Source organism: Pseudorca crassidens, chromosome X (assembly GCF_039906515.1).
Source record: "Pseudorca crassidens isolate mPseCra1 chromosome X, mPseCra1.hap1, whole genome shotgun sequence".
NCBI classification, from domain to species: domain Eukaryota; kingdom Metazoa; phylum Chordata; class Mammalia; order Artiodactyla; family Delphinidae; genus Pseudorca; species Pseudorca crassidens.
Window position 1 is genome coordinate 80221023 of NC_090317.1, and position 25952 is coordinate 80246974.

General features: G+C 40.2%; 1 protein-coding gene across 9 annotated transcripts in view; it reads left to right on the top strand.

Moving 5' to 3' along the window:
• The window catches only part of ARHGEF9 (Cdc42 guanine nucleotide exchange factor 9), a 231362-nt gene that overhangs the window by 173732 nt on the left and 31678 nt on the right, over positions 1 to 25952 (top strand). For all 9 annotated transcript variants that reach the window (XR_010940123.1, XM_067724474.1, XM_067724469.1 and 6 more), the window contains 2 exons: positions 5052 to 5183; positions 22603 to 22846. Coding sequence is in view for 8 of the 9 variants with exons in the window: in XM_067724474.1 (XP_067580575.1) it covers positions 5052 to 5183; positions 22603 to 22846 (376 nt within the window). In the remaining variant the exon portion in view is untranslated. The remainder of the gene's footprint in view (positions 1 to 5051; positions 5184 to 22602; positions 22847 to 25952) is intronic.

Sequence of the window (25952 nt, forward strand, 5' to 3'; positions counted from 1 at the left end):
ACATGCATTAGATCCACTTGAAGGTAAGGGGAAGGAACATATCCCTGACAGCTTATTTTGTTTTTTTCCATTCTTTAATTGTTCTTTATTTTTTATTTTTGCAAGATTTTTTAAAACAAATTTATTGGAGTATAATTGCTTTACAATGGTGTGTTAGTTTCTGTGTATAACAAAGTGAATCAGCTCTATGAATACGTATATCCACATATCCCCACCCTCTTTTGCCTCCCTACCGCCCTCTCTATCCCTCGCTTCAAGGTGGTCACAAAGCACCGAGCTGATCTCCCTGTACGATGCAGCTGCTTTCCACTAGCTATCTATTTTACATTTGGGAGTGTATATATGTTAGTGCTACTGTCTCACTTTGTCCCAGCTTACTCTTCCCCCTCCCTATGTCCTCAAGTCCATTCTCTACATCTGCTTCTGTATTCCTGTCCTGCCCGTAGGTTCATCAGAACCATTTTGGGTTTTTTTAGATTCCATATATATGTGTTAGCATATGGAATTTATTTTTCTCTTTCTGACTTACTTCACTCTGTATGACAGACTCTAGGTCCATCCACCTCACTACAAATAATTCAATTTCATTTCTTCTTATAGCTGAGTAATATTGCATTGTATATATGTGCCACATCTTCTTCATCCATTCTTCATCTGTTGATGGACACTTAGGTTGCTTCCATTTCTTGGCTATTGTAAATATTGCTGCAATGAACATTGTGGTACATGACTCTTTTGGAATTATGGTTTTCTCAGGGTATATGCCCAGTAGGGGGATTGCTGTGTCATATGGTAGTTCTATTTTTAGTTTTATAAGGAACCGGCATACTGTTCTCCATAGTGGCTGCATCAATTTACATTCCCACCAACAGTGCAAGAGGGTTCCCTTTTCTCCACACCCTCTCCAGCATTTATTGTTTGTAGATTTTTTGATGATGGCCATTCTGACTGGTGTGAGGTGATACCTTATTGTAGTTTTGATTTGCATTTCTGTAATGATTAGTGATGTTGAGTATTCTTTCATGTGTTTGTTGGCAATCTGTATATCTTCTTTGGAGGAATGTCTCTTTAGGTCTTCTGCCCATTTTTGAATTGGGTTGTTTGTTTTTTTGTTATTGAGTTACATGAGCTGCTTGTAAGTTTTGGAGAGTGATCCTTTGTCAGTTGCTTCATTTGCAAGTATTTTCTCCCATTCTGAGGGTTGTCTTTTCCTCTTGTTTATGGTATCCTTTGATGTGCAAAAGCTTTTAAGTTTCATTAGGTCCCATTTGTTTATTTTTATTTCCATTTCTGTAGGAGGTGGTTCAAAAAGGATCTTGCTGTGATTTATGTCATAGAGTGTTCTGCCTATGTTTTCCTCTAAGAGTTTGATAGTGTCTGGCCTTACATTTAGGTCTTTAATCCATTTTGAGTTTATTGTTGTGTATGGTGTTAGGAAGTGTTCTAATTTCATTCTTTTACATGTAGCTGTAACCCTGACAGCTTCTTTTATATCTTTTTTTTTTCTGGAGATTTTTACCAGGATCCCAAGTTTGCAGCTCATATTTGAGAACTTGATTGTGTGTTGTTGTGATTTCCTCCTCATAGCACCCTTCCCCCATAGCCTGGTTGTATAATACTCAATAGCATGTTCCAGTTTACCATTGGACGTTTGAATCCAAAGAAGTTGGAGAAAACACAAAAGCCCAACGTGATGACAGCAGCAAAAACATCTTTTTAAAGCTAAATGGCTTGATGAGGCATACTCTTTGGACCAGGAGATCAAATGTGGAGGGATAGATTTGTTATTTCCCTGCTTTCCTCCTAGCAGGCAGAATTGAATATAAACTCTGAGAAGGGTAGCATTTCCTTTGTCCTCTCCCTTGATGTGCTCAGGGCACAACCCTACATCAGATAATCAGCCTATAATTAGAATGAGGTGCTGGGCATTGGGATATTGAAATGAATGAGATGTAGCCTTGACTATCCAGTGAGGGCAAGTGTGTTCCAGGCAGAGAAAACAGTGTGAGCAAAATTCTGGAAGAATGGAAGAGAACAGAAGGCATGTGGAGGAGTGGGAGGTGGGAAGAGATTGCACTTGAGGGGTCAAGGCAAAGAACTGTGTAGTGCAGTGGGGCAGAGAGGGCAAAGTCTGATTGCTCTAAACTCTGAGAGGTCCCTCTACCTTACATGAGCTTATTTCATGTTCTCAAGCAGCCATGTGATTTGAGTCAAACAGGAACCTTTGAATTAGCCCCATTGTCTAAATGAGGAAACAGATTGTGATTAAGCTACTTCTGAAGGAAATGAGTTGATGGCAGCACTGGGCCCAGAACTGAAGTCTTTGAGGTTCTTACCTTAGAAATTTCCAAAGCAGCTGCTTTTTCCATTAAGGGATCATTATTTTGCTGTGGTTTGATGGTTTAGAACATGGACTTTTGAGCGACTCTCTCTTGGATTCTGCCACTTTCGGCATATTACTTCCAATTTCTCTGACACTGGTTTGGGGACAAATAGCACTACATCCCTTATTGGGTTGTGAGTATTAATAGGAATATGTGGCACAGGATTTAGGGTACACAGTAATAATCAAGGTAATAACTATCACTATATGGAGCTTACAGTGTGATGTGTACTTTTGTAAACACTTTATATATGTTAACTTATATAATCCTTACCACAGCCAAATGAGGTTGGTAATGTTATCATCATTTTAAAGATGAGGAAACTGAGGAACAGAGAAGATGAGTTAACTGACAACAATCACCTTGGTGAGCATAGAGGTGTATTTTTTCAAGTTTTTTTTTTTTCTTGGTAGAGTGGCATCAAGTGGCATTTTATGGCAAGTACTTAAAACAGAATTGATAGAATTGGGTTGCTCCTAGCTGGTGCAGTGTGTAGACCAGATGCCACTGAGTAGTCCTCCTGGTCTGATCATTCTCAGCTTAGCAAGTTGTGCCTTTAAAAGTCATACTGGCCATCTTTGTATAGCATTGGCCCCTTTTATAGCGTTCTTTCACTTCATACATATTCAAAATGGACTATAGTACATCTTCCTGGCCTGCCTCAAGGTGGGGCATGGCCGACTGGTACCATGTTCAGCTTCCCATCCCTCCAACAGGAAAACCTTGCATGACCCCCACACTCTGAGGGATTCTTCTCCTGGCACTGGGCCTCCAGAAGTTCTGTGCTAGTATGTGGGCCCCTCAAGGAGGAGTGTTTACCAAAGTTCCAGGGAACCCCTGAGGTGTAGTCTGGAGTCACACTAGTATCTCTGAGCTTTCTTTTTTTTTTTTTAACATCTTTATTGGAGTATAATTGCTTTACAGTGGTGTGTTAGTTTCTGCTTTATAACAAAGTGAATCAGCTATACATATACATATGTCCCCATATCTCCTCCCTCTTGAATCTCCCTCCCACCCTCCCTATCCCACCCCTCTAGGTGGTCATAAAGCACCAAGCTGATCTCCCTGTGCTATGTGACTGCTTCCCACTAGCTATTTTACATTTGGTAGAGTATATATGTCCATGCCACTCTCTCACTTCATCCCAGCTTACCCTTCCCCCTCCCTGTGTCCTCAAGTTGAGCTTTCTTTTTGAGGTTGTATTATTAGAAAATATTTCCATTGAGCTCCCCTTTTTCTTTCCATCCCTTAGACTGAAAAAAAAGTGATATGCTCAAGAATACAATTTCCTGATACCCTTCTCTTTGGGCCACTGCCCTGCCTAGACTGTTTACCTGTGATTGTTTCTGGGGAGATGCGGGAACCCCCATCTCTAAAGTTGACTTGAAGCTTTTCAGTACAAGGCTGAGACCTTAGCATTAGAGTATCAGTGCTAAGACCTTAGAGATCATCCTCACATACCTCATTTAACAGCTGGAAAACTGAGACCCAGAGAGAGGAAGGGACTGACTCTCCAGTGACTTTTTGGCGTAGAGACAGTATAACATAGTGGCAAAAGTGAGCACACTCTCTGGAGCTGCAGACTTGTGGTTGGATTGTGGATCTTTGGCTAACTAGCTGGGTGACTGTGGCTGATCACTTGACTTCTTTGTACCTCAGACTATAAAGATGACAGCAAGACTATCTACCTCCCAGGGCTACTGTGATGCTCAGAAGAGACAGAGTGAAAGTATGTAGCACAATGTCTGATCCCTGTAGGTGCTCAATAAGTATTAATTCTCCTGAGTCAGGGGGCCACTTCTTTTTGTCCCCATGGTTTGCCTTGCATTCCATGAGTTCTGAGCATACCTATATTAGACTCCTTTGCTGACATGTAAGCTCCTCGATAACAGGGCCAAGTCTGGCTTGGCATCTGACATAGACCCCCACATATCAGAGTTCCCATAAATAAGAGGCCCTTGGAAACTCTGTAGAATAGAATTAGCTAGATGTTCGGTGTTTTTGGTGTGTGTGTCTGATTCTACATAGCAAGAAATATAAGCAAGTTATTCAGGCTTTCTGGATAACAGACCAAGGTGATGAAATTTCCTGTTTAATCAGTGATTTTAATGAACTGAGAAAGGAAGGAAAAACAATTTTGAGAGGGTGAATGGATTCTCTTTCTCTCCTTCAAACATCATCTCCTTCTTGTCCTTCCCTGTCTTGTTTTACTTGTCTGGGAAGCAGAGAGACTTCTAGCACCTGCTCAGGCTTTACTCTTCAGGTACAAGAAAGAGACTAAAAGTCTAGAACTAGGATGAAAGATTGGGGCAGAAAGAGAGATTTAGAGAAAAAGAGAGAGGGAGAATAAGAGAGAGAGAGACAGATAGACAGACACCTCATGGCAGCTGGTGCCTCTAGGGCCAGAGAGCAACTGGCAAAGAAGGACTATAGCAGTCCTGGGTAGTGGGGCTCATTTGGCCTCAGGGTAAACAAGAGTATGGGTCTTTATAGCTCATGGAGCCTTTCAGAGATTCCCAGAGGTCCCTCCCTCCATCCTTTCTTCCTCACCGGGCCCTTTCTGTCCTCCTCCTGTCCCAGCCTATGCCGAGCTCTAGGTGCCTCCAGGCAAGTGAAGGGGCCATCCCTCCTGCCTGGCTGCCTCTCACTATCACATGTCCTTCCCAGGGCGAGGACATCCTAGACAGGAGCTCGGAGCTGATCTACACTGGGGAGATGGCGTGGATCTACCAGCCCTACGGCCGCAACCAGCAACGGGTCTTCTTCCTGTTTGACCACCAGATGGTCCTCTGCAAGAAGGTAACCCCACCCCTTTCTTCCCTGAGGGATATGGGCACCCCAGGGGGCACCACACCCTTCCTCTCCATCATCCCCAGTTCCCAACAAAGTGGGCTAACCCTGCTGGGCAAAAACAAGACAATATATTGGCAGCAATTCCATATCAGGATCACTGGTATGGCACGAATATCACAAGCAGGGCTGGCTTATGGGCAGTGAAATTCTGAAATTGGTAAAGTTTGTGTTGGTATCTTTTATACACTTTTCCCTCCTGCCCTTCATGGCGATCTTTCTCACTCTTTTTGACCCAGAGCTGATAGCCTGCTGATTTGCACCAGTTGTGAAAAATGTTGAAATATTTCTATCCCAGTTGGTGAATAAGTGGCTTCCCTGAGCACCTCCCCTCATTTCTACTCTAATGGCTTTGACCATCTGGCCCCTTACTGCCCTAGGAACCAACAAGGGACCTCCTACTTTACTCTTACAGGTAAGGTGCCTTACCTTTGTGATACAGGAATTTTCCCTGTTCCCCTACCCATTTCCTATACAAGTTGTGTCACATCCCTATAACTCTCAGCTGTGCTCTTCTTTACCCTCCCTTCTCTGTAATCCATTTGAGAAAAGGTCTTGCTCTTGTGATTAACTCAGCATGAGTGTTTGTTTCTTGGTATCTTCTCCTTGGCAGGCAGGAGGATGGCATATGTTCTCAGCCTGATTCCTCCTGATGGGATACTGTTTCCTCCACCTCCTCCCTTAGGATAGGGAGTTCAGATCACTTTTAGTTCCAGGGACTGGCTGGGGAGAATTTGGGACCAGGGAAAGTAAAAGAGGAGGGGAAAACCAAAGAATGCTTAAAGTGACTTTTTATTTATTTATTTATTTTGCGGTATGCGGGCCTCTCACTGTCGTGGCCTCTCCTGTTGCGGAGCACAGGCTCCGGACGCGCAGGCTCAGCGGCCATGGATCACAGGCCCAGCCGCTCCGCAGCATGTGGGATCTTCCCGGACCAGGGCACGAATGCGCGTTCCCGCATCTGCAGGCGGACTCCCAACCACTGCGCCACCAGGGAAGCCCTAAAGTGACTTTTTAAATTCACCATCCTACCCTTGGCTCTTTCTCCATAAGCCATTCCCTTTGTTCTCTTCCTCACCAAGTAGCAAATGCCTCTGAAAGGGAATACTAAATCATGAAGCACCAGGTTAAACACTGTCATCTTTTCCAGCGTGGAACAGGAACCACACATTTGTTTTTAAGCCCCCTGTTCTCTGTGTATACCACATCTTGCATTAAATCTCTGGCTATTTGCCTTTGACAGTGGATTGAGGGAACAAATTGAGTTTCAAGTCAAACTGCCTCAATATTTGAGAATAAGCTTTAAGTGCCAGCTCTAGAACTGATAGCTCACTAGTTAATGGAGAAAATTACTGCCTTGGTCTGGACCTGGCCCTGGAAGAGAGAACTTTTATGAATCTGGAAATTGGCCAAACACCCAGCCTTCTTATTATCTACCCCCAACTCTTCCTTAGACGTCCATCAAATCAGGAGGCAGGATTTTTGAGGGTTAACTTATGTAGCCAAGGAAATTCTCAGCATATCAGTCATGTCACCAATAGGCATGTGCTCATTCTTCCCACTGAGCCATGCTTACACTCAGAACAACCAGTTGTAGAGAGACACAGAAAAGAGATTAGGAAGCTGGTTTATTTTAGCGTTGCCCACCACTCACACCCTGTTAATTTAAGCATCTGTCAGCCAAGGCTGAGATTACTTTAAGGAAAATGTGAAACTCAGCTCTGCAAAGTAGTAGCTATAGGAGACACGGCCAGGAGCCAGAACACAAAATAGTGAGGCAAAGGCTAGAAATAAAGGGAAGAAACAACATGGACAGTGAGCTAATTTTAGGAGCCAGGGGACAGCAGAAAACTAAAATGGAATGAGAGTCAGCTCCAGGCCAGCTAGTAGAAGCCAGTGATTAAGGAGAAACCAGAAGCCAAGCCAGCCAAGCGGGCAGGGTGTAGCAGGCAAAAAGGATGACAAAAACAAGAGAAACCTTGAAGCTAGCATAGCTTTCTTCCAATGGGAGCCTTCTTGTTCTAGCAAGAACCATGACCTCCCCTTCCAGAAAAAAGCTATCCATATACCTGGGCCTTCTTGACTCTGGTTTCTCAGAGCATGAGAAGCTACAGTTTGATTTTTCAAAGCCTATTAAAACTAAATCTGATGTTTGTGTTGAGGCTATGGTTGAGGATTTCTATTTGGTACCTGCAATAGGCCTTTCTATTCAGCAATAGGGAGTAAATTTTTTTTTTTTCAGTACGCGGGCCTCCCACTGTTGTGACCTCTCCCGTTGCAGAGCACAGGCTCTGGACGCGCAGGCTCAGCGGCCATTGCTCACGGTCCTAGCCGCTCCGCGGCATGTGGGATTTTCCTGGACCGGGGCACGAACCCGTGTCCCCTGCATCGACAGGTGGACTCTCAACCACCAGGGAAGCTCTGGGAGTAAACGTTTGAGAAATGACCATGGCACCAAAATAAGGTATAGAAAGAGACAAGGTCTTTGGTCTGCTGGATGGTTGAGGGACCTCTTGCCATTGCTATAAAAGCCTTTCCTCTTGAGGTAGAGCTGGAAGAAATGGATAAATCTTCCTGGATATGAAGAATCCTTTGGCAAAGGAAATCTACAGAGGAAAAGGGCCAGGACTAGAGCTGGGCGAGTAAGACACTCACCTCAGGCACAGAGTTAAAAAGGAGGCTCCAAAGCACAGTAATCCTTTTTACAGGGAAGAAAGGGGACAAGAAAGCTACGTAATCAAATGTGGCTGCATAAAGCTTTCTGATGAGTTCATATATAAAAAGGAGGACAAAACATGGGCCTGTAGCAAGTGGATATTCATATGTAATATTTTATATGTATAGGATATTTAATAGGAGTGACAAAGATTAGTTTCATGAATCTTACAATGAGTCAAAGTTAGTTTTTAAAGATTCTAAGACAATATCAATGATTTAAAAATATCTTTTCAAAAAAAAAGAAGAAAAAAGAAGTGATAGTCTGTAGTCTGGCAACTCCCTTCTAGGGACAAATAATTTACTATTAACACAGGAACTTAAAACCTCTGTCAAGGGAAAAAGAGCATAAACCTGTTGAGGGGGAATTTAAACCTAAGGTATCTGAGGTTGTAAGAAAGCACTTCAGTGCTCTGAATTCATTCTTTCATGCTATAATTATTGAACCCCTGCTCTGTGCCAGTCAGCTCTGCCTTCTTAGAGCTTGTAGACTAATGGAATTTAAGTGTAATGTAATTTAAAAATACATACATCACTGGGCAATGAAATAATACTCAGATGTCCTCAGCAGAATTGCTGTAGGTAAACTCAACGGAGTAATGAGTTACAGGAGATCTATGACAACACTATAGATGGGAAAATGTACCAGTTTTCAAAATATAAAAGATTCTAGGAAATACAGATTGACAATAAAATAATAATGAATCAACATTTACTGTGCACCTCTATGATTCTGTTCTAAGGCCTTTACATTCATTAACTCAATTTAATCCTTACAACAAACCCATGACGTAGGTACTATTATTTTTCCCATTTTAAATATATGTAAAGTGAGGTACAGAGAAGTTATATAATTTGCCCAAGGTGATATTATGTCTAGTGAGCAATGGAGCCAGGAATTGCATCCAGGCAAGCTGACTCCAAATTCTTCATTAGTAACCTCTATGTCATTATTGTCATTGAGCTTGTCAGAATTCTATAATAGATACTTTTTAACATCTTTATTGGAGTATAAATGCTTTACAATGGTGTGTCAGTTTCTGCTGTATAACAAAGTGAATCAGCTATATGTATACATATATCCCCATATGGCCTCCCTCTTGTGTCTGCCTCCCACCCTCCCTATCCCACCCTTCTAGGGGGACACAAAACACCAAGCTGATCTCCCTGTGCAATGCAGCTGCTTCCCACTAGCTATCTATTTTACATTTGGTAATGTACATATGTCAATGCTACTCCCTCACTTCGTCCCAACTTACCTTTCCCACTCCCCGTGTCCTTAATTCCATTCTCTATGTCTGCGTCTTTATTCCTGTCCTGCCCCTAAGTTCTTCAGAACCGAATTTTTTTTTTATTCCACATATATGTGTTAGCCTATGGTATTTGTTTGCCTCTTTCTGACTTACTTCACTCTGTATGACAGTCTCTAAGTCCATCCACCTCACCGCAAATAACTCGATTTTGTTTCTTTCTATTGCTGAGTAATATGCCATTGTATATATGTGCCACATCTTCTTTATCCATTCATCTGTCGATGGACACTTACGTTGCTTCCATGTCCGGGCTATTGTAAATAGTGCGGCAATGAGAATTGTACTACATGACCCTTTTTGAATTATGGTTTTCTCAGAGTATATGCCCAGTAGTGGGATAGCTGGGTCATATGGTAGTAATATTTTCAGTTTTTTAAGGAACCTCCATACTGTTCTCCATAGTGGTTGTATCAATTTACATTGCCACAAACAGTGCAAGAGGGTTGCCTTTTCTCCACACCCTCTCTAGCATTTATTGTTTGTAGATTTTTTGATGATGGCCATTCTGACGGGTGTGAGGTGATATCTCACTGTACTTTTGATTTGCATTTCTCTAACGATTAGTGATGTTGAGCATCCTTTCATATGTTTGTTGGCAATCTGTATATCTTCTTTGGAGAAATGTCTAGTTAGGTCTTCTGCCCATTTTTGGATTGGGTTGTTTTTTGATATTGAGATGCATGAGTAGCTTGTATATTTTGGAGGTTAATCCTTTGTCAGTTGCTTCATTTGCAAATATTTTCTCCCATTCTAAGGGTTGTCTTTTCATGTTGTTTATGGTTTCCTTTGCTGTGCAAAGCTTTTAAGATTCATTAGGTCCCACTTGTTTATTTTTATTTCTATTTCTCAAGGAGGTGGGTCAAAAAGGATGTTGCTGTGATTTATGTCATAGAGTGTTCTGCCTATGTTTTCCTCTAAGTGTTTTATAGTGTCTGCTCTTACATTTAGGTCTTTAATCCATTTAGTGTTTATTTTTGTGCATGGTGTTAGGGAGTGTTCGAATTTCATTATTTTATATGTAGCTGTCCAGTTTTCCCAGCACGACTTATTGAAGAGGCTGTCTTTTCTCCATTGTATATTCTTGCCTCCTTTATCAAATGTGAGGTGACCATATGTGCGTGGGTTTATCTCTGGGATTTCTATCCTGTTTCATTGATCTATCTTTCTGTTTTTGTGCCAGTACCATACTGTCTTGATTACTGTAGCTTTGTAGTATAGTCTGAAGCCAGGGAGCCTGATTCTTCCAGCACTGTTTTTCTTTCTCAAGATTGCTTTGGCTATTCGGGGTCTTTTGTGTTTCCATACAAATTGAGAAATTTTTTGTTCCAGTTCTGTGAAAAATGCCATAGGTCGTTTGATAGGGATTGCATTGAATCTGTAGATTGCTTTGGGTAGTATAGTCGTTTTCACAATTTTGATTCTTCCAATCCAAGAACACGGTATATCTCTCCATCTGTTTGTATCATCTTTAATTTATTTCATCAGTGTCTTATAGTTTTCTTCATACATGTCTTTTGTCTCCTTAGTTAGGCTTATTCCTAGGTATTTTATTCGTTTTGTTGCAGTGGGAAATGAGAGTGTTTCTTTATTTTCTCTTTCAGATTTTTCATCATTAGTGTCTAGGAATGCAAGTGATTACTGTGCATATATATTGTATCCTGCTACTTTACTAAATTCATTGACTAGCTCTAGTAGTTTTCTGGTAGCATCTTTAGGATTCTCTATGTATAGTATCATGTCATGTGCAAACAGTGACAGTTTTAGTTCTTCTTTTTCCGATTTGGATTCCTTTTATTTATTTTTTTTCACTGATTGCTGTGGCTAAAACTTCCAATACTGTGTTGCATAATAGTGGTGAGAGTGGGCAACCTTGTCTTGTTCCTGATCTTAGTGGAAATGGTTTCAGTTTTTTACCATTGAGAATGATGCTGGCTGTAGGTTTTTCATATATGGCCTTTATATGTTGAGGTAAGTTCCCTTTATGCCTACTTTCTGTAGTGTTTTTATCATAAATGGGTGTTGAAATTTCTGAAAAGCTTTTTCTGCATGTATTGAGATGATCATATGGTTTTTATCCTTCAGTTCTTTAATATTGTGTATCACATTGATTGATCTGCATATATTGAAGAATCCTTGCATTCCTGAGATGAACCCCATTGATCATGGTGTATGGTCCCTTTAATGTGCTCTTGGATTCTGTTTGCTTGTGTTTTGTTGAGGATTTTTTTCTTGTTTCTTGAGGTAGGATTATATTGCTATAAACTTCCCTCTTCAGACTGCTTTTGCTGCATCCCAAAGGTTTTGGGTCATCATGTTTTCATTGTCATTTTTTTCTAAGTATTTTTTGATTTCCTCTTTGATTTCTTCAGTGATCTCTTGGTTATTTAGTAGTGTATTGTTTAGCCTCCATGTGTTTATATTTTTTACAGATTTTTTCCTGTAATTAATATCTAGTCTCATAGCATTGTGGTTGGAAAAGATACTTGATACAGTTTCAATATTCTGAAATTTATCAAGGCTTGATTTGTGACCCACGGTATGATCTATCCTGGAGAATATTCCACGAGCACTTGAGAAGAAAGTGTGTTTTGTTGTTTTTGGATGGAATGTCCTATAAATATAATTTAAGTCCATCTTGTTTAATGTATCATTTAAAGCTGTGTTTCCTTATTTATTTTCATTTTGCATGATCTGACCATTGGTGAAAGTGGGGTGTTAAAGTCCCCCACTATAACTGTGTTACTGTCGGTTTCCATTTTTAAGGCTGTTAGCATTTGCCTTATGTATTGAGGTGCTCCTATATTTGCTGCATATGTATTTACAATTGCTATATCTTCTTCTTGGATTAATACCTTGATCATTATGTAGTGTCCTTGTTTCTTGTAATAGTCTTTATTTTAAAGTCTATTTTGTCTTATATGAGAATTGCTACTTCAGCTTTGTTTTGATTTGCATTTGCATGGAATATCTTTTTCCATCCCCTCACTTTCAGTGTGTATGTGTCCCTAGGTCTGAAGTGGGTGTCTTGTAGACAGCATATATACGGGTCTTGTTTTTGTATCCATTCATCCACTCTATGTCTTTTCCTTGGAGCATTTAATCCTTGTACATTTAAGGTAGTTATCTATATGTGTCCTCCTATTACCATTTTCTTAATTGTTTTGCCTTTGTTATTGTAGGTGTTTTCCTTCTTTTGTGTTTCCTGCCTAGAGAAGTTCCTTTAGCATTTTTGTAAAGCTGGTTTAGTGAAGAATTCTCTTCACTTTTGCCTCTCTGTAAAGTTTTTAATTTCTCCATTGAATCTGAATGAGATCCTTGGTGGGTAGAGTAATCTTGATTGTAGGTTTTTCTCTTTCATCAATTTATTAAATATGTCCTGCAACTCCCTTCTGGCTTGCAGAGTTTCTGCTGAATGATCAGCTCTTAACGTTATGGGGGTTTCCTTGTATGTTATTTGTTGTTTTTCCCTTGCTGATCTTAATATATTTTCTTTGTATTTAATTTTCGTTAGTTTGATTAATATGTGTCTTGCTGTGTTTCTTCTTGAATTTACCCTGTATGGGACTCTATGCATTTCCTGGACTTGACTGACTATTTCCTTTTCCATATTAGGGAAGTTTTCAACTATAATCTCTTCACATATTTTCTCAGTCCCGTTCTTTTTCTCTTCTTCTGAGACCCCTGTAATACAAAAGTTGGTGTGATAATGTTGTCTCAGAGGTCTCTGAGACTGTCCTCAATTCTTTTTTTTTTTTACATCTTTATTGGAGTATATTTGCTTTACAGTGGTGTGTTAGTTTCTGCTTTATAACAAAGTGAATCAGCTATACATATACATATGTTCCCTGTCCTCAATTCTTTTCATTCTTTTTTCTTTATTCTGCTCTGCAGTAGTTATTTCCACTCTTTTATCTTCCAGGTCACTTATCCGTTCTTCTACCTCAATTATTCTGCTATTCATTCCTTCTAGAGGATTTTTAATTTCATTTATTGTGTTGTTCATCATTGTTTGTTAGCTCTTTAGTTCTTCTAGGTCCTTGGTAAATATTTCTTGTATTTTTTCCATTTTATTTTCAAGCTTTTGGATCATCTTTACTCACATTACTCTGAATTCTTTTTCAGGTAGACTGCCTATTTCCTCTTCATTTTTTGGTCTGGTGAGGTTTTACTTTGCTCCTTCATCTGCTGTGTATTTCTCTGTCTTCTCATTTTGCTTAACTTAGTGTGTTTGGGGTCTCTTTTTTGCATGCTGCAGTTTCGTAGTTCCTGTTGTTTTTGGTGTCTGCCCTCAGTGAGTAAGTTTGCTTGAGTGGGTTGTGTAGGATTCCTGGTGTAGGGGACTGGTGCGTGTCTTGTGGTGGGTGAGACTGTATCTTGTCTTTCTGGTGGGCAAGACCACGTCCAATGGTGTGATTTTTGGTGTCTGTGACCTTACTATGATTTTAGGCAGCCTCTCTGCTAGTGAGTGGAGTTGTGTTCCTGTCTTACTAGTTGTTTGGCATAGAGTGTCCAGCACTGTAACTTGCTGGTTGTTGAGTGGATCTGGGTCTTAGTGTTGAGATGGAGATCTCTGTGAAAACTTTCACTTTTTTATATTACGTGGGGCTGGAAGTTCTCTGGTGGGCCAGTGTGCTGAACTCAGCTCTCCCACCTCAGAGGCTCAGGCCTGACACCCAGCCCGAGCACCAAGACCCTGTCAGCCACTTGGCTCAGAAGGAAAGGGAGAAAAAGGAAGAAAGAAAAAAAAATATTGTTATTAAAATAAAAAAATATTATTTTAAAAAAGTAATATAAAAGAAGAAAGAAAGAAGAGAACAAGCAAACCAAAAAACAAATCCATCAATGATAACAAGTGCTAAAATTTATGCAAAAAAAGAAAATATCCCAACAGACAGAACCCTAGGACAAATGGTAAAAGCAAGTCTATACAGACAAAATCACACAATGAAGCATGCACATACATAGTCACAAAAAGAGAAAAAGGAAAAAATATATATGCAAAAAAATGAAGAGAACAACCAAATCAATAAACAAATCTACCAATGATAATTAGCTCTAAATACTAACCTAAAATAAACATAAAACCAGAAACAAATTAGATGCAGAAAGCAAACCCCAAGTCTACAGTTGCTCCCAAAGTCCACCACCTCAATTTTTGGATGATTTGTTGTCTATTCAGGTGTTCCACAGATGCAGGGTACATGAGGGTGATTGTGGAGATTTAATCTGCTGCTCCTGAGGCTGCTGGGAGAGATTTCCCTTTCTCTTCTTTGTTTGCACAGCTCCTGCGGTTCAGCTTTGTATTTGGCCCCGCCTCTGCGCATAGGTTACCTGAGGGTGTCTGTTCCCCACCCAGCCAGGATGGGGTTAAAGTAGCAGCTTATTAGGGAGCTCTGGCTCACTCAGGCCAAGGGAGGGAGGGGTACGGAATGCAGCACAAGCCTGTGGCATCAGAGGCTTGTGGGACATGGCAACAGCCTGATGCATGCTGTGTGTTCCCCCAGGGAAGTTTTCTCTGGATCCCAGAACCCTGGCAGTGGCAGGCTGCCCAGGCTCCCTGAGGGGAAGTGTGGATAGTGACCTGTGCTTGCACATAGGTTTCTTGGTGGCTACAGCAGCAGCCTTAGCATTTCATGCCCATCTCTGGTGTCCGAGCTGATAGCCGTGGCTTGCGCCAATCTCTGGAGCTGGTTTAGGTGGTGCTCTGAATCCCTTCTCCTTGCTCATCCTGAAACAATGTTCCCTTGCATCTTAGGCAGTTCCAGACTTTTTCCCAGACACCCTCCTGGCTAGTTGTGGAGCACCAGCCCCCTTCACGTTGTGTTCACGCAGCCAACCCCAGTTCTCTCTCTGGGTTCTGATGTCCAAAGCCGAAGCCTCAGCTCCCAGCCCCACCCACCCTGGCTGGTGAGCAGACAAGCCTCTCAGGCTGGTGAGTGCTGGTCGGCACCGATCCTCTGTGTGGGACTCTCTCTGCCTTGCCCTCCGCACCCCTGTTGCTGTGTTCTCCTCCATGGCTCTGAAGCTTCCCCCCCACCCACCTCCCATCTCAGCTAGTGAAGGGACTTCCTAGTGTGTGGAAACTTTTCCTCCTTCAAGCTCCTTCACAGAGGTGCAGGTCCCATCCCTATTCTTTTGTATCTGCTTTTTCTTTTGCCCTACCCATGTACCTTGGGAGTTCCTTGCCTTTTGGGAAGTCTGAGGTCTTTTGCCAGCATTCAGTTGGTGTTCTGTAGGAGTTGTTCCACAATGTAGATGTATTTTTGATGTATTTGTGGGAAGGAAGGTGATCGCCACATCTTACTCCTCTGCCATCTTTACAGTCCCTCCTATAATAGATTATTAAAGAGTTGTGAACATTTAAAAGGAGGTACAGTGACAGGGACTCTCCATTGGTTTCCTAAGAGCAGGTCATGTCACATAAAATCCAGCTTCTATCTTGCCAGTAACTAGACTAGTTGATGAGAGGGTTGCACTAGACAGAAGATATCAGGATTTCACCCTGGCACTTCAGATTTTCTTCAGTTTCCTTGCAGATAGAAGCAATGTGGAGTGGTAGAAAAGCATAAAATTTATGTTCAGACAATTTTGGGCTCATTAGTTCCAGTGCTCACTAACTACATGACTTCAAGCAAATGACTTCACTTTCTCCACCTTCACTTTATCATCTGTAAAATGAAGATAATAACTACTCTACAGGATTGTTGTGAAGATTAAATGAAGTCAATGCATGTAAAATGCCTGATAGAGGGCCTGACACCTAGTGGGTACTTGTTAATCTTAGTCTTCTCCCACCCCAATAAATAACTAAGCAGCCTTGTAAGATAGTGAGGTCTCTGTCACTAGATGTAACCCCAAATGTGCTAGATGATTTCCTGCCAGAAATAGTATGAGAGATTGATAGACCCATCTGATCCCTGAGATCATTTGGCCCAGTTACTAAATTCTCATCCAGTCTTAAGATTCTCTTAATTCCCAATAAGTTAAGCCAAAACTTCCCCATTTTGCACATTGGAAGTTGGGATTGCATGTACCACTTAGAACAGCTTGAAGAAATTGTAGCTTGTTTCAGAGTGTGCATGTATGTGTGTGAATATATATATGAAGATACTTTTTAAGTGACCATTATAGTAGGTGTGAAATGACACCAGTGGCTTCTAAGTATGTGATCCTTTCTTTAATTTTTGCCGCTTCCCTCTTTGTTTGTCACTTTTCTTTTGTAAAACCTGATAAGACTCTTTTTTCTCTTTCTTCTTGTCCTTTATGGTGTCCTTAATGTCTCTGCTCCCCTGAATCTTATTGCCCTGCTATTTTGGTTAATAATGTATTTTGTTATTTTCCTCCTGAGATGATTATATTGAACATTACTTTGTTGCTTTGGGGAATTTATCTCTTTTTTCATTTCTTCCCTTTCACTTTTTACTGAGGAAGAGAGGAGAGCCCCTTTTACCTCTCTTCAATCAATCATCTGCCAATATTCCTACAACACTGCAGTTGCCTCTAACAGCCTTTTCCCCATTTATCATCAATTGTGCCCGTCTGGACATGCTCTGTTGTCCCCTGTGTCATAGCTGCTCAGTATTTATGTCACTTTCACCATATACTGGGAGAATCAGAACTAAACAGAGTATAAAGATGCTGGAGAGAGGATTTCTTCTATTCATGGAACTTTCTGCATTTGGACCATTTCTTTGTGCACTAAAGGGCCAGACTTGGAGAATGAGCCATTCAGGACAACTCAGGAATGCAACAGTAGCATCAGTGACGGAATAGAGCAGAAAGAAGATTTCTGCTTTAAAACCAGGGGTTGTAAAACCAGGACACCTGAGTCCTAGACTTTGTCTCTTACTAATTTGTCTAACTTTGGGCCAGTTCTTTAACTCCTTATTTTTATCAGTGTCAAATCAGGCTGATGACAGAATTCATCTCAGGAGGCTTTGAGGAGAATCACCTGAAGTATTGGGAAGTAGTAAAGTATAATGTCAAGAGCATGGGTTCTAGGGCCAGACAAGAGGCCACCAATTTCCTTTTTCCCATCAGTTGTGTGACCTTGGACAAATTCTCTGTGCCTTTTATTATCCCCTCATTTGCAAAATGGGAACCATAATAGTATCTACATGGAAGGGAGGTTGTGAGGGGTAAATGAGACAGTACAGTTGCAGTGCCTGGCACACAGTAAACTTAATAAATATTAGCCATTGATTACTGTATATGCAGTGTTACTAATCATTCATTCAGCACATTTTTATCGGGAGGCAGTATACACAATGGTTAAAACAAGCACAGATTTTTAGAGCCAGATAGCCTAGTCTCAAAGCCCAGCAGTGCCATAAATGGTAGCTTTTATTCCTCAGCAGGTTTCTTAACTGCTCTATGTCCACAGTTCCTCATAAAATCGGGTTATACCAGAACCTAACTTGTAGGATTGTTGTGAGAATGATTTAAGTTAATAAATGCAAAGTGTAGCTGCCAATGGATGAACACATAAAGAAAACGTCATACACACACACACACACACACACACACACACACACACACAATGTAATATTATTCAGCATTAAAAACTAAGGAAAGTCTGCCATATCCAACAACATGGATGAACCTGGAGGACACTATGCTAAATAAAATAAGACAGAGAAAGACAAATACCGTATTATCTCACTTATATATGGAATCTGAAACAGGCCAACTCATAAAGGTAGAGAGTAGAATGGTGGTTGCCATGGACTCATGGGGGTGGCAGAAATAGGGATATGTTGGGTAAAAAGGGTAAAAACTTTCGGTTATGTAGGACAAATAACTTCTGGAGAGCTAATGTACAAATGGTGACTATAGTTAGCAACACTGTATTGTATAATTGAAATTTGCTAAGAAAATAGATCTGAAGTGTTCTCATCACAAAAAAAAAAAGGTAACTATGTGAGATGATGGATATGTTAATTAGCTTGATTGTGGTGATAATTTCATAATGCATACATATATCAAAACATCACATATTACTCCTTAAATATATACAGTTTTGTCAATTATACCTCAGTAAAGCTGGGGGGAAATGCAAAGCATTTAGAATAATGTCTGGCACATAATATATGTTGGTTAAGTGTTCACTGTTGCCATTGTTGTTGTTATTATTTTGTTATTATTAAGTATGTACTGTAGATGCTGGAATACAATAATGATAAAGACAAATCCAGTCCCAGCACCATGTGCCTTCCCTAGTATCTGAGATAAAACCAGGTTGTCAGGCTAGGGGTGAGTAGCCAGGGCCCCCTCTAAAGAGCTAGGGAGAACCTTACTGACAAGCAAGTGAGGCAGTCTGCAGTCCTGAAGAGTTGCATTCTCCAGATTGTAGCATCTGTCATTTGTATAAAATGTCCTGCAGTGTTTTATTAAACCCCATGAATACCCAGTGAGGCCAAATTCAAACAGCTCCCAGCTGTTTCAGTCATGTAATGTGAGGGACAGGGGTGGGCTCCTTGTTGGGGCTATGGCTAGGGCCAGGGCCAGGGCCAGAGTGCTTTGGCTGCAGACTGCCAGGGCCCTACTAGAGAAGCACTAGCTCCCTTAATCTCCTCCAACTTGGATGAGTGGAAAGGAAATGGAGGAAGGCTGCCATCCTATTAGAAACAATCCCATTTAGGCAGATAACTTGTGATGACCCAAATAGCATCTGTGATGAGCACCTATTCACCATGTCCCTTTGAAAGCACTCAGGCCACAATTAACAATTGGCATTTGGGCATTCTGGTCCCAGTAGTACCACAGGTAACTAGGGCTCAGGAGGGCTTTGCCCCCTTGTTATGTGTAGAAGCTGAGCAGAAAAACCTCTGAAACTTTATCAGCTGTCCTTCCCTGGATAACTCCTAAGTGAGGAAAGACCAAGGAAGGCTCAGTGCTGGGCACAGCCTGAATGGACAGAAAAAATTAAAAGCTGTAAAACAGAACTAATGCAAATTCACTAGTGTGGTAACTGAGTGCCAATTGTATAAGGGTCTTCATAGTCAGTGCTAGCATTCAAAAAAGGAAAACCATAGTAACTTGAGCTGGATGGTACAATCAGGGAAGGCTGCTTTGAGGAAGAAGAATGTATGACTTTGATCTTGAAGGCTGGAAGGATTGAAATAGGAGGCTTCTTTGGGGGCAGAGAGGGGATGTTAGTGTGAACCTAAGTATAGATCTGTGATTTTGGTGAGTGAGTGGCAAACAGTATTTGCCATCCACCACTACCACCACCCCTACACTGAAAGGGTATATGGAATTTCCAGAGACAGTGGGGTAGCTATGTAAATTTTAAAATATTCAGAATTACTTTTGCTGTTTTTTTTTCAGTCACAATATTTAACTTATTTTGAAAGTTTAAATGAATTAAAGGAGGCAGTGGGATTTTTAGATTTATCGAAAGGAGTTTTAAAGAGCTATGAAACACTGATCTAGAAGAAAGAAAGCTCAGCACCATGTTTATCAGACAAGGCTGGCCTCATGACCTGGAAACTGAATGTTTAGATTTGAGCTTTACAATTTTACAAGGTGAGAATGACTCTCCTAGTTTTATAGTTGAGGAAATCGAGGCTCAGTGAGGTTAATTCATTTGCCCAGTACAACACAGCTAGTTGGTTAAGCAGCTAGGATTCAAACTCAGAACTTCAGGCTCTAACTCATGTTATTTCCACCATTCCATGCTGCTTGGTGGCCTTAGCTACCCTTTCTGGTTGGATTTTCTGAACAGTGGATCATTCTTAATCATTCCTATCACATTTCTACACTTGGCTTTATGACTAATCTGATGCCTGAAAACTCACATTCAACGCTGGGGAGCCAGAAAGGGCAGGCAAAGGGAGAATTTTAATGACACATCCCTCTAGCCCTGCTCCCGTGCCACAAACATTGAATTCTTTCTCTTTCCTTATTATCGTTAAATACCTAAAGAAACAATAGGAGGTTCAGTTGATGCTTTAAATTTACCTCCAAGATCGTATACATTCTTTCCATTTTTGGAAACTAGTAAAGATTTTTAAGGCTAACAATGATTATGATGTTCCAACTCAGAGGGAAAGGAAGCTGCAGGCTGAAGTTAGGAATAGAGGGAGGTTGAGCCTGCCCATGTTCTAGCCAGGTGGACACCCACCTATTAGCTGTGTGGTCCAGGTCTGTGTGTATTTGTATTATGTATTGTAAGGCAGGTTTCAAGACTTTACAAGATCAAAGTAGTTTACATTGATCCATTCTCCTCAGCTTGTTCTGCTTTTGTAGTTATATTAGCCTGACAGGGCCTACTTTTTATGCATATGTTTCACAAAGTGTTCCTGGGGATTATGGAAGTCAGCGCATGGGCGCCACCACATCCTTTTGGCAGGACTGAGCTTGTCCACTTTGAGCATGGTGAAAGGAATCCAGGCTCTGAAACAAGCTTGGAGCTACGTTGTCCCACTCCATACAGCAGACCTCTCTCTCCTATAAACTTGATGCCAAGGTTACCCAACAGATCAGAACCCATCTGTACTCAAAAGCCTATTTATATGCATAATCACTATGAAAGGAAGAAGAACACCATGATTGTTATTTTTTGCAAAGCAATTTATCAACACCTGTATTTCCCAGCCTGGGGCTTTGAGATTGATAGAGCTATGCTGGGAATCCTTAAAGACAGCCTTCCCCAGCCCTACAGAAAAGTGGAGTTTACCATGCAGTGTGAAGAGTTAGGACTGGGAATGTGAGTGGCCAAAGGCAAATTCTTTGCAGGTAACCTGCAGCTGCGGACTGTGAGGCATGTCAGACAATTCAGTAAAATGGGAATAGTTTAACCAGACCATGTAATGGTAATAAAAATTAATGAACATTTCTGACTCTATCAGATAGTCTAGAAGGCCAAATATAAGTAGAGAGGAGGGAGAGTTGGCCAGAAAGGCCCCCTGCTACTAGTAGAAGACATCTGTCAGAGCAGGGCTCACTGGGGCCCTCCTTGGACAGACTCAGCCACATCACATGCAGCAGTAGGTGTGTTTTCAAGGGAAGCTGAGGGCAGTGCTGAGAGGAGGAGGGGCTGAAAGACCATTGTGAGACAGTTACTTATCAGACCTTACATTCCACAGACCCACAGGTCATTTCATCCACCTCTCTGTTTTTCTTTTTTTAACTTATGAAATTCTTGATATTCAAAAAGATATAAAAACAATATAATGAGCACTTACTATCCAACTTAAGAAATAAATCATTACAAATACAGTCTTTATCCTCTCCCTCTTTTCTTCCCTTCCTTTTCCTTCTTTCTCACTTGTCCCCATTCTCCTCTCTGTACTCTCTTGAATTTGGCATGTATCATTGTTGTATATTTTTACATAATTATTGTACATATGTATGTATGCCTAAACATTAGATGGCATTGTTTTGTATGTTTTTAAACCTTATATAAATGGAATAGATATAGATGAGATAAAGCTATATAGAAAAGAAACCAGGGGAATGATGAGCATGTGATTCAATATGGAGGTTGCCTTGGCGTCGTAGCTTTTGGAATGAGCAGTGGGTTCACCAAAAGTTAATACATCATTAAAAGTAAGTAAGTAAGTAAATAAATAGAGAAATCAGAGCACTATGCATTGAGTAATGATGAGTGTCTCATGGACTGAGAATTGGGATTCACTTCTGCGTACCCAAGAACAAAACAAAAATCATAACAGATAGGAAATATACTATTTGTATCCAACTACAACTTTTATTTTTCTCACAGAATAAGATTTGTGAGATTCATCCATGCCAATATATGAAGCTTTATATTCACTTTCCCCCCATTTCTCCTGCTAGACTAGGCCTTCTCCAAAACTCCCCAGAGTGCTAAATGTTCAACCTTCCCTAAGTAATCTTTCCTGGCCAGCAGCCTGTGGCCACCTAGCTACTATTATCACTCATCTCCCCTCTGATATGTAAGTCTCATTGGCTTGCTTGGATTCCTGAGTATACTGCACGCAACCAACCAATTCATTTCATACTTCTGGAAGGCTTGCAAATATTGTGAAAGAGGAAAAGCCCTTGCTAACTGTGCTTGTGTGACTTACTGCTTCCTACTTCCCATCAGCAGTCTTGCAAACACATACATGGATTGAGGCTGAGGTCTGAGACAAACCCTATGGATGTAAGCCAGAGGCTTTCTCTAAGAGCATCTAGTTAACCAACTATTAGTGTCATACACTAAGCTAACCTGCCCAAATTTAGACCAAACCACCCCTCATTGATACTCCAGAACAATGGCAACGTTAGCATCCTGCTACACCCATGTGCCGAGTCTCCTGGTACCCACTCTCCACATACCTTCAACAAAAAGCCTTCTCTTTCTTGCTACCTAGGACCTGATCCGGAGAGACATCCTGTACTACAAAGGCCGCATTGATATGGATAAATATGAGGTAGTTGACATTGAAGATGGCAGAGATGATGACTTCAATGTCAGCATGAAAAATGCCTTCAAGCTTCATAACAAGGAAACTGAGGAGATTCACCTATTCTTTGCCAAGAAGTTGGAGGAGAAGATACGCTGGCTCAGGGCTTTCAGAGAAGAGAGGAAAATGGTGCAGGAAGATGAAAAAATCGGTAAGTGACCTGAGAGGAGAAAGAAGAATATGGCTATGAAGAACATAGTGAGTTAAATTAGTTTTCATTTTTTCAGAGGCAGAGAAGATTTTTGTTGCAAACTAACCTAATCCACTTTGGTGGTCCCCTATTATTAGGTTATTTTTGGTAGATACCAATAGTTTCTATTAGTCAAGGTTAAGTGATAGAGGTTGGTCTCCCCTACATTCTCATTACTAGATAAGATTATTACACTGAAATAAAACCTCAGGCTCTATTCTCCCAAACATACAAAAATTTATTAGCAAACAAACACAAAAGCAGTCATAGAGCCTGTTCTGCATTTTCAGTGAAGTCCCAACTCTGTCCTTAGATACATAACAAACAGCATCTTCTGTAAAAAGGTTAGGTTAGTCGAGGCAGATTTGGTAACATATAGGATTCAGCTAAGTTCCTAGTCAGAGTCTAGTGACAAAATCCTCTGACAACGGCCAAAATATAGTACCCATTTTCAATCTTAAACTTCAGGCTTCCTTCTGAAGTGTATGTATAGGCTGTAGGGTTCACTGAATTCTTATACCTAGTTCTTGTGAGGGCTCAAGTGCCTGTAAGACTTTTGTGGCCAGGGCACATCTTGCACAGCATTCTTTTTTTATCAGTGAAAATTCATTTTTAACATGTATTAGGCTAATTAGGCCTCCTGCATTAAGGTGACTGAACTGCTCCTCTTGAGTGTATATTCCAGATTAGGGCATTTTAGATGTTAACTAAATGCCCCTAGAGTATAGATTAAAATTAATGTGCATGTGTATATCATGCACTCTTTATGAAAGTCTTTTAAAGTAAATTATAGAAAATATAACAGGGTCTAAAACCATGACCACTTGCACGATTTAGAATCATACTAAACTATACTCTTTGGCTTGAAATAAGTTGTTTTCCTTTCCAAAGGGAATATAGCTGGTAGAGATACTTTTTATGCTGCTTTCCAACTGTGGGATTTAGGCTTTAGCTTTGTGGTTTACAAAGCACTATCTGGTCTCTTACTCATGGTCCTGCCTTTCTGGCATAAAAATACCAAACAGCCAGGCATTGAAAGTTCATGAGAAGACACTAGAATTTCTGGTTTTGACTCACTTATAAGGGAGGAGAATTATACCTTAAAACACCTGTATGTTCAAGTTGGTAGAAACTGCCTCTAGAAAAATGGGCCTACCATTTGAGCCCTGGTGCAAATGTATTCTCCTATCTGAAGTGTTAACGATTGAAATGGTCCAGAGGCAAGGAAGGATAATCAGAAAGACACTGCTTAGTCTTATCCTAGTCTTCTCAGGTTTAGGGTAGAGTGCATATTGATAATTCACTTTAAGTCCCATTGGAGTCAATTTGCTTTCAGTCTATGGGCACTGCTTTGGGACATAATGTGGAATCATTACAGAAATGCTACTGGCTGCTTCTCCCAATGGCAGGCGCCAGCAACTTCTGACCCTGTCTAGGTTGTTAGTGCTATTAGAGGAATTGCCTTAGTGTGCTTTTTGCAAACCCTAGATCAATTTGAAGATTCATACCATTCCCTCTGGTTCCCACACAATATAAAAGCTTCCAGAAATTACTTCCTGACAGCTTATGTTCATCTTTTTAAAAATATTAAGGTTTTTGGTCTGATTATAACAGTAAATCATTTTCATTGTAAGCAATTTTGGGGAAAGAAACACAAAAAATACAAGAAAAAACCTAAAAATCACACATGAACATACTACCCAGAGATAACTTTTGTAAACATTTTGATATATTTCCTTCCCATCTTTTTTTTTCTATGTGTCTAAAAACAACAACAACAACAAAAAACTAGGGTGGCTGAATCTTTATATCTGTCTCCTTCAACTTCTGCCACTTCTTGATGGATAGATATAATTTTATGTCCTTATTTTTCACTAAAAATTATATCATTATCATTTCTCTAAATCATTTACTATTTTAATTATTATGTTTTATGGTTGTCATATGGATTTACCATAATTTTTTATGTTTTTTATTTTTTAATTATAAAATAAATACATGGTCATAATAAATGTTTAAACACATATGGAAATATAATAAAGTTTAGCACTCTTTTTCCTTCTCTGTTGCTCCTAAGCTGTGTGAGATAATCAGTATTAATTAGGTGTGCCTCTTTCTGTACTAATCTTAAGCTCATATAAACATATATACACATAAGACTTTATTTTTATTTAGAAAAATTATATTATACTATACATTATATTATACATATTACTCTGTAACTTGCTTTTTCTTTAACTTGCTTTTTCAACTTGCTTATCTTTATACATATTACTCTGTAACTTGCTTTTTCAAACATAATTTATCATAAGTAACTCTCCAGTTGAAGAATACAGAATCTAATATAACTCATTGTATCAGTCAGGGTTCAACAAGAGAAGCATAACCAATAGGAGATGTATTATTATTAAGAGATTTATTATAAGGAATTGCCTTATGTGATTGTGAAGCCTGGCTAAGCAACTCCAGGCAGTCAGGAATCAAAGATCATGGGCAGGCTTGAACTCATGAGCATAGGCCAAAGCTGTCATCTATAGGGCTTGTAAGTCTGAAGCTGTGTGGCAAAATTTCTTCTCTTGGGGGAGACCTCAGCCTTTCTTGTTTTTTTTTTTTTAAGTGGCAAAAACACTTACCATGAGCTCTATACTTTTCACAAATTTTTAAGGGCACAATATAGTAATGTTAGCCATAGGCTCATTGTTGTACAACAAGTCTCTAGGACTTATTCATATCTTGTGTAAATGGAACTTTATAGCTATAGAAAAGCAGCTTCCCATTTTCCCCTCCTTCCAGCCTCTAGAATCACCATTCTGCTCTCTGTATCTATGAGTTTGACTAGTTTAGATGCTTCATATTCATACAAATACAGGATTTGTCCTTCTGTGACGGCATTATTTTAATTAGCAAATGTCCTCCAGACTCATCCATGTTGTCACATATGGCAGAATTCCCTTCCTTTTTAGGGCTGAATAATATTCCTGTATGTGTGTGTGTGTGTGTGTGTGTGTATGTATACAAAAATACATACCACATTTTCTTTATCCCTTTATCCATCCTCAGACATTTA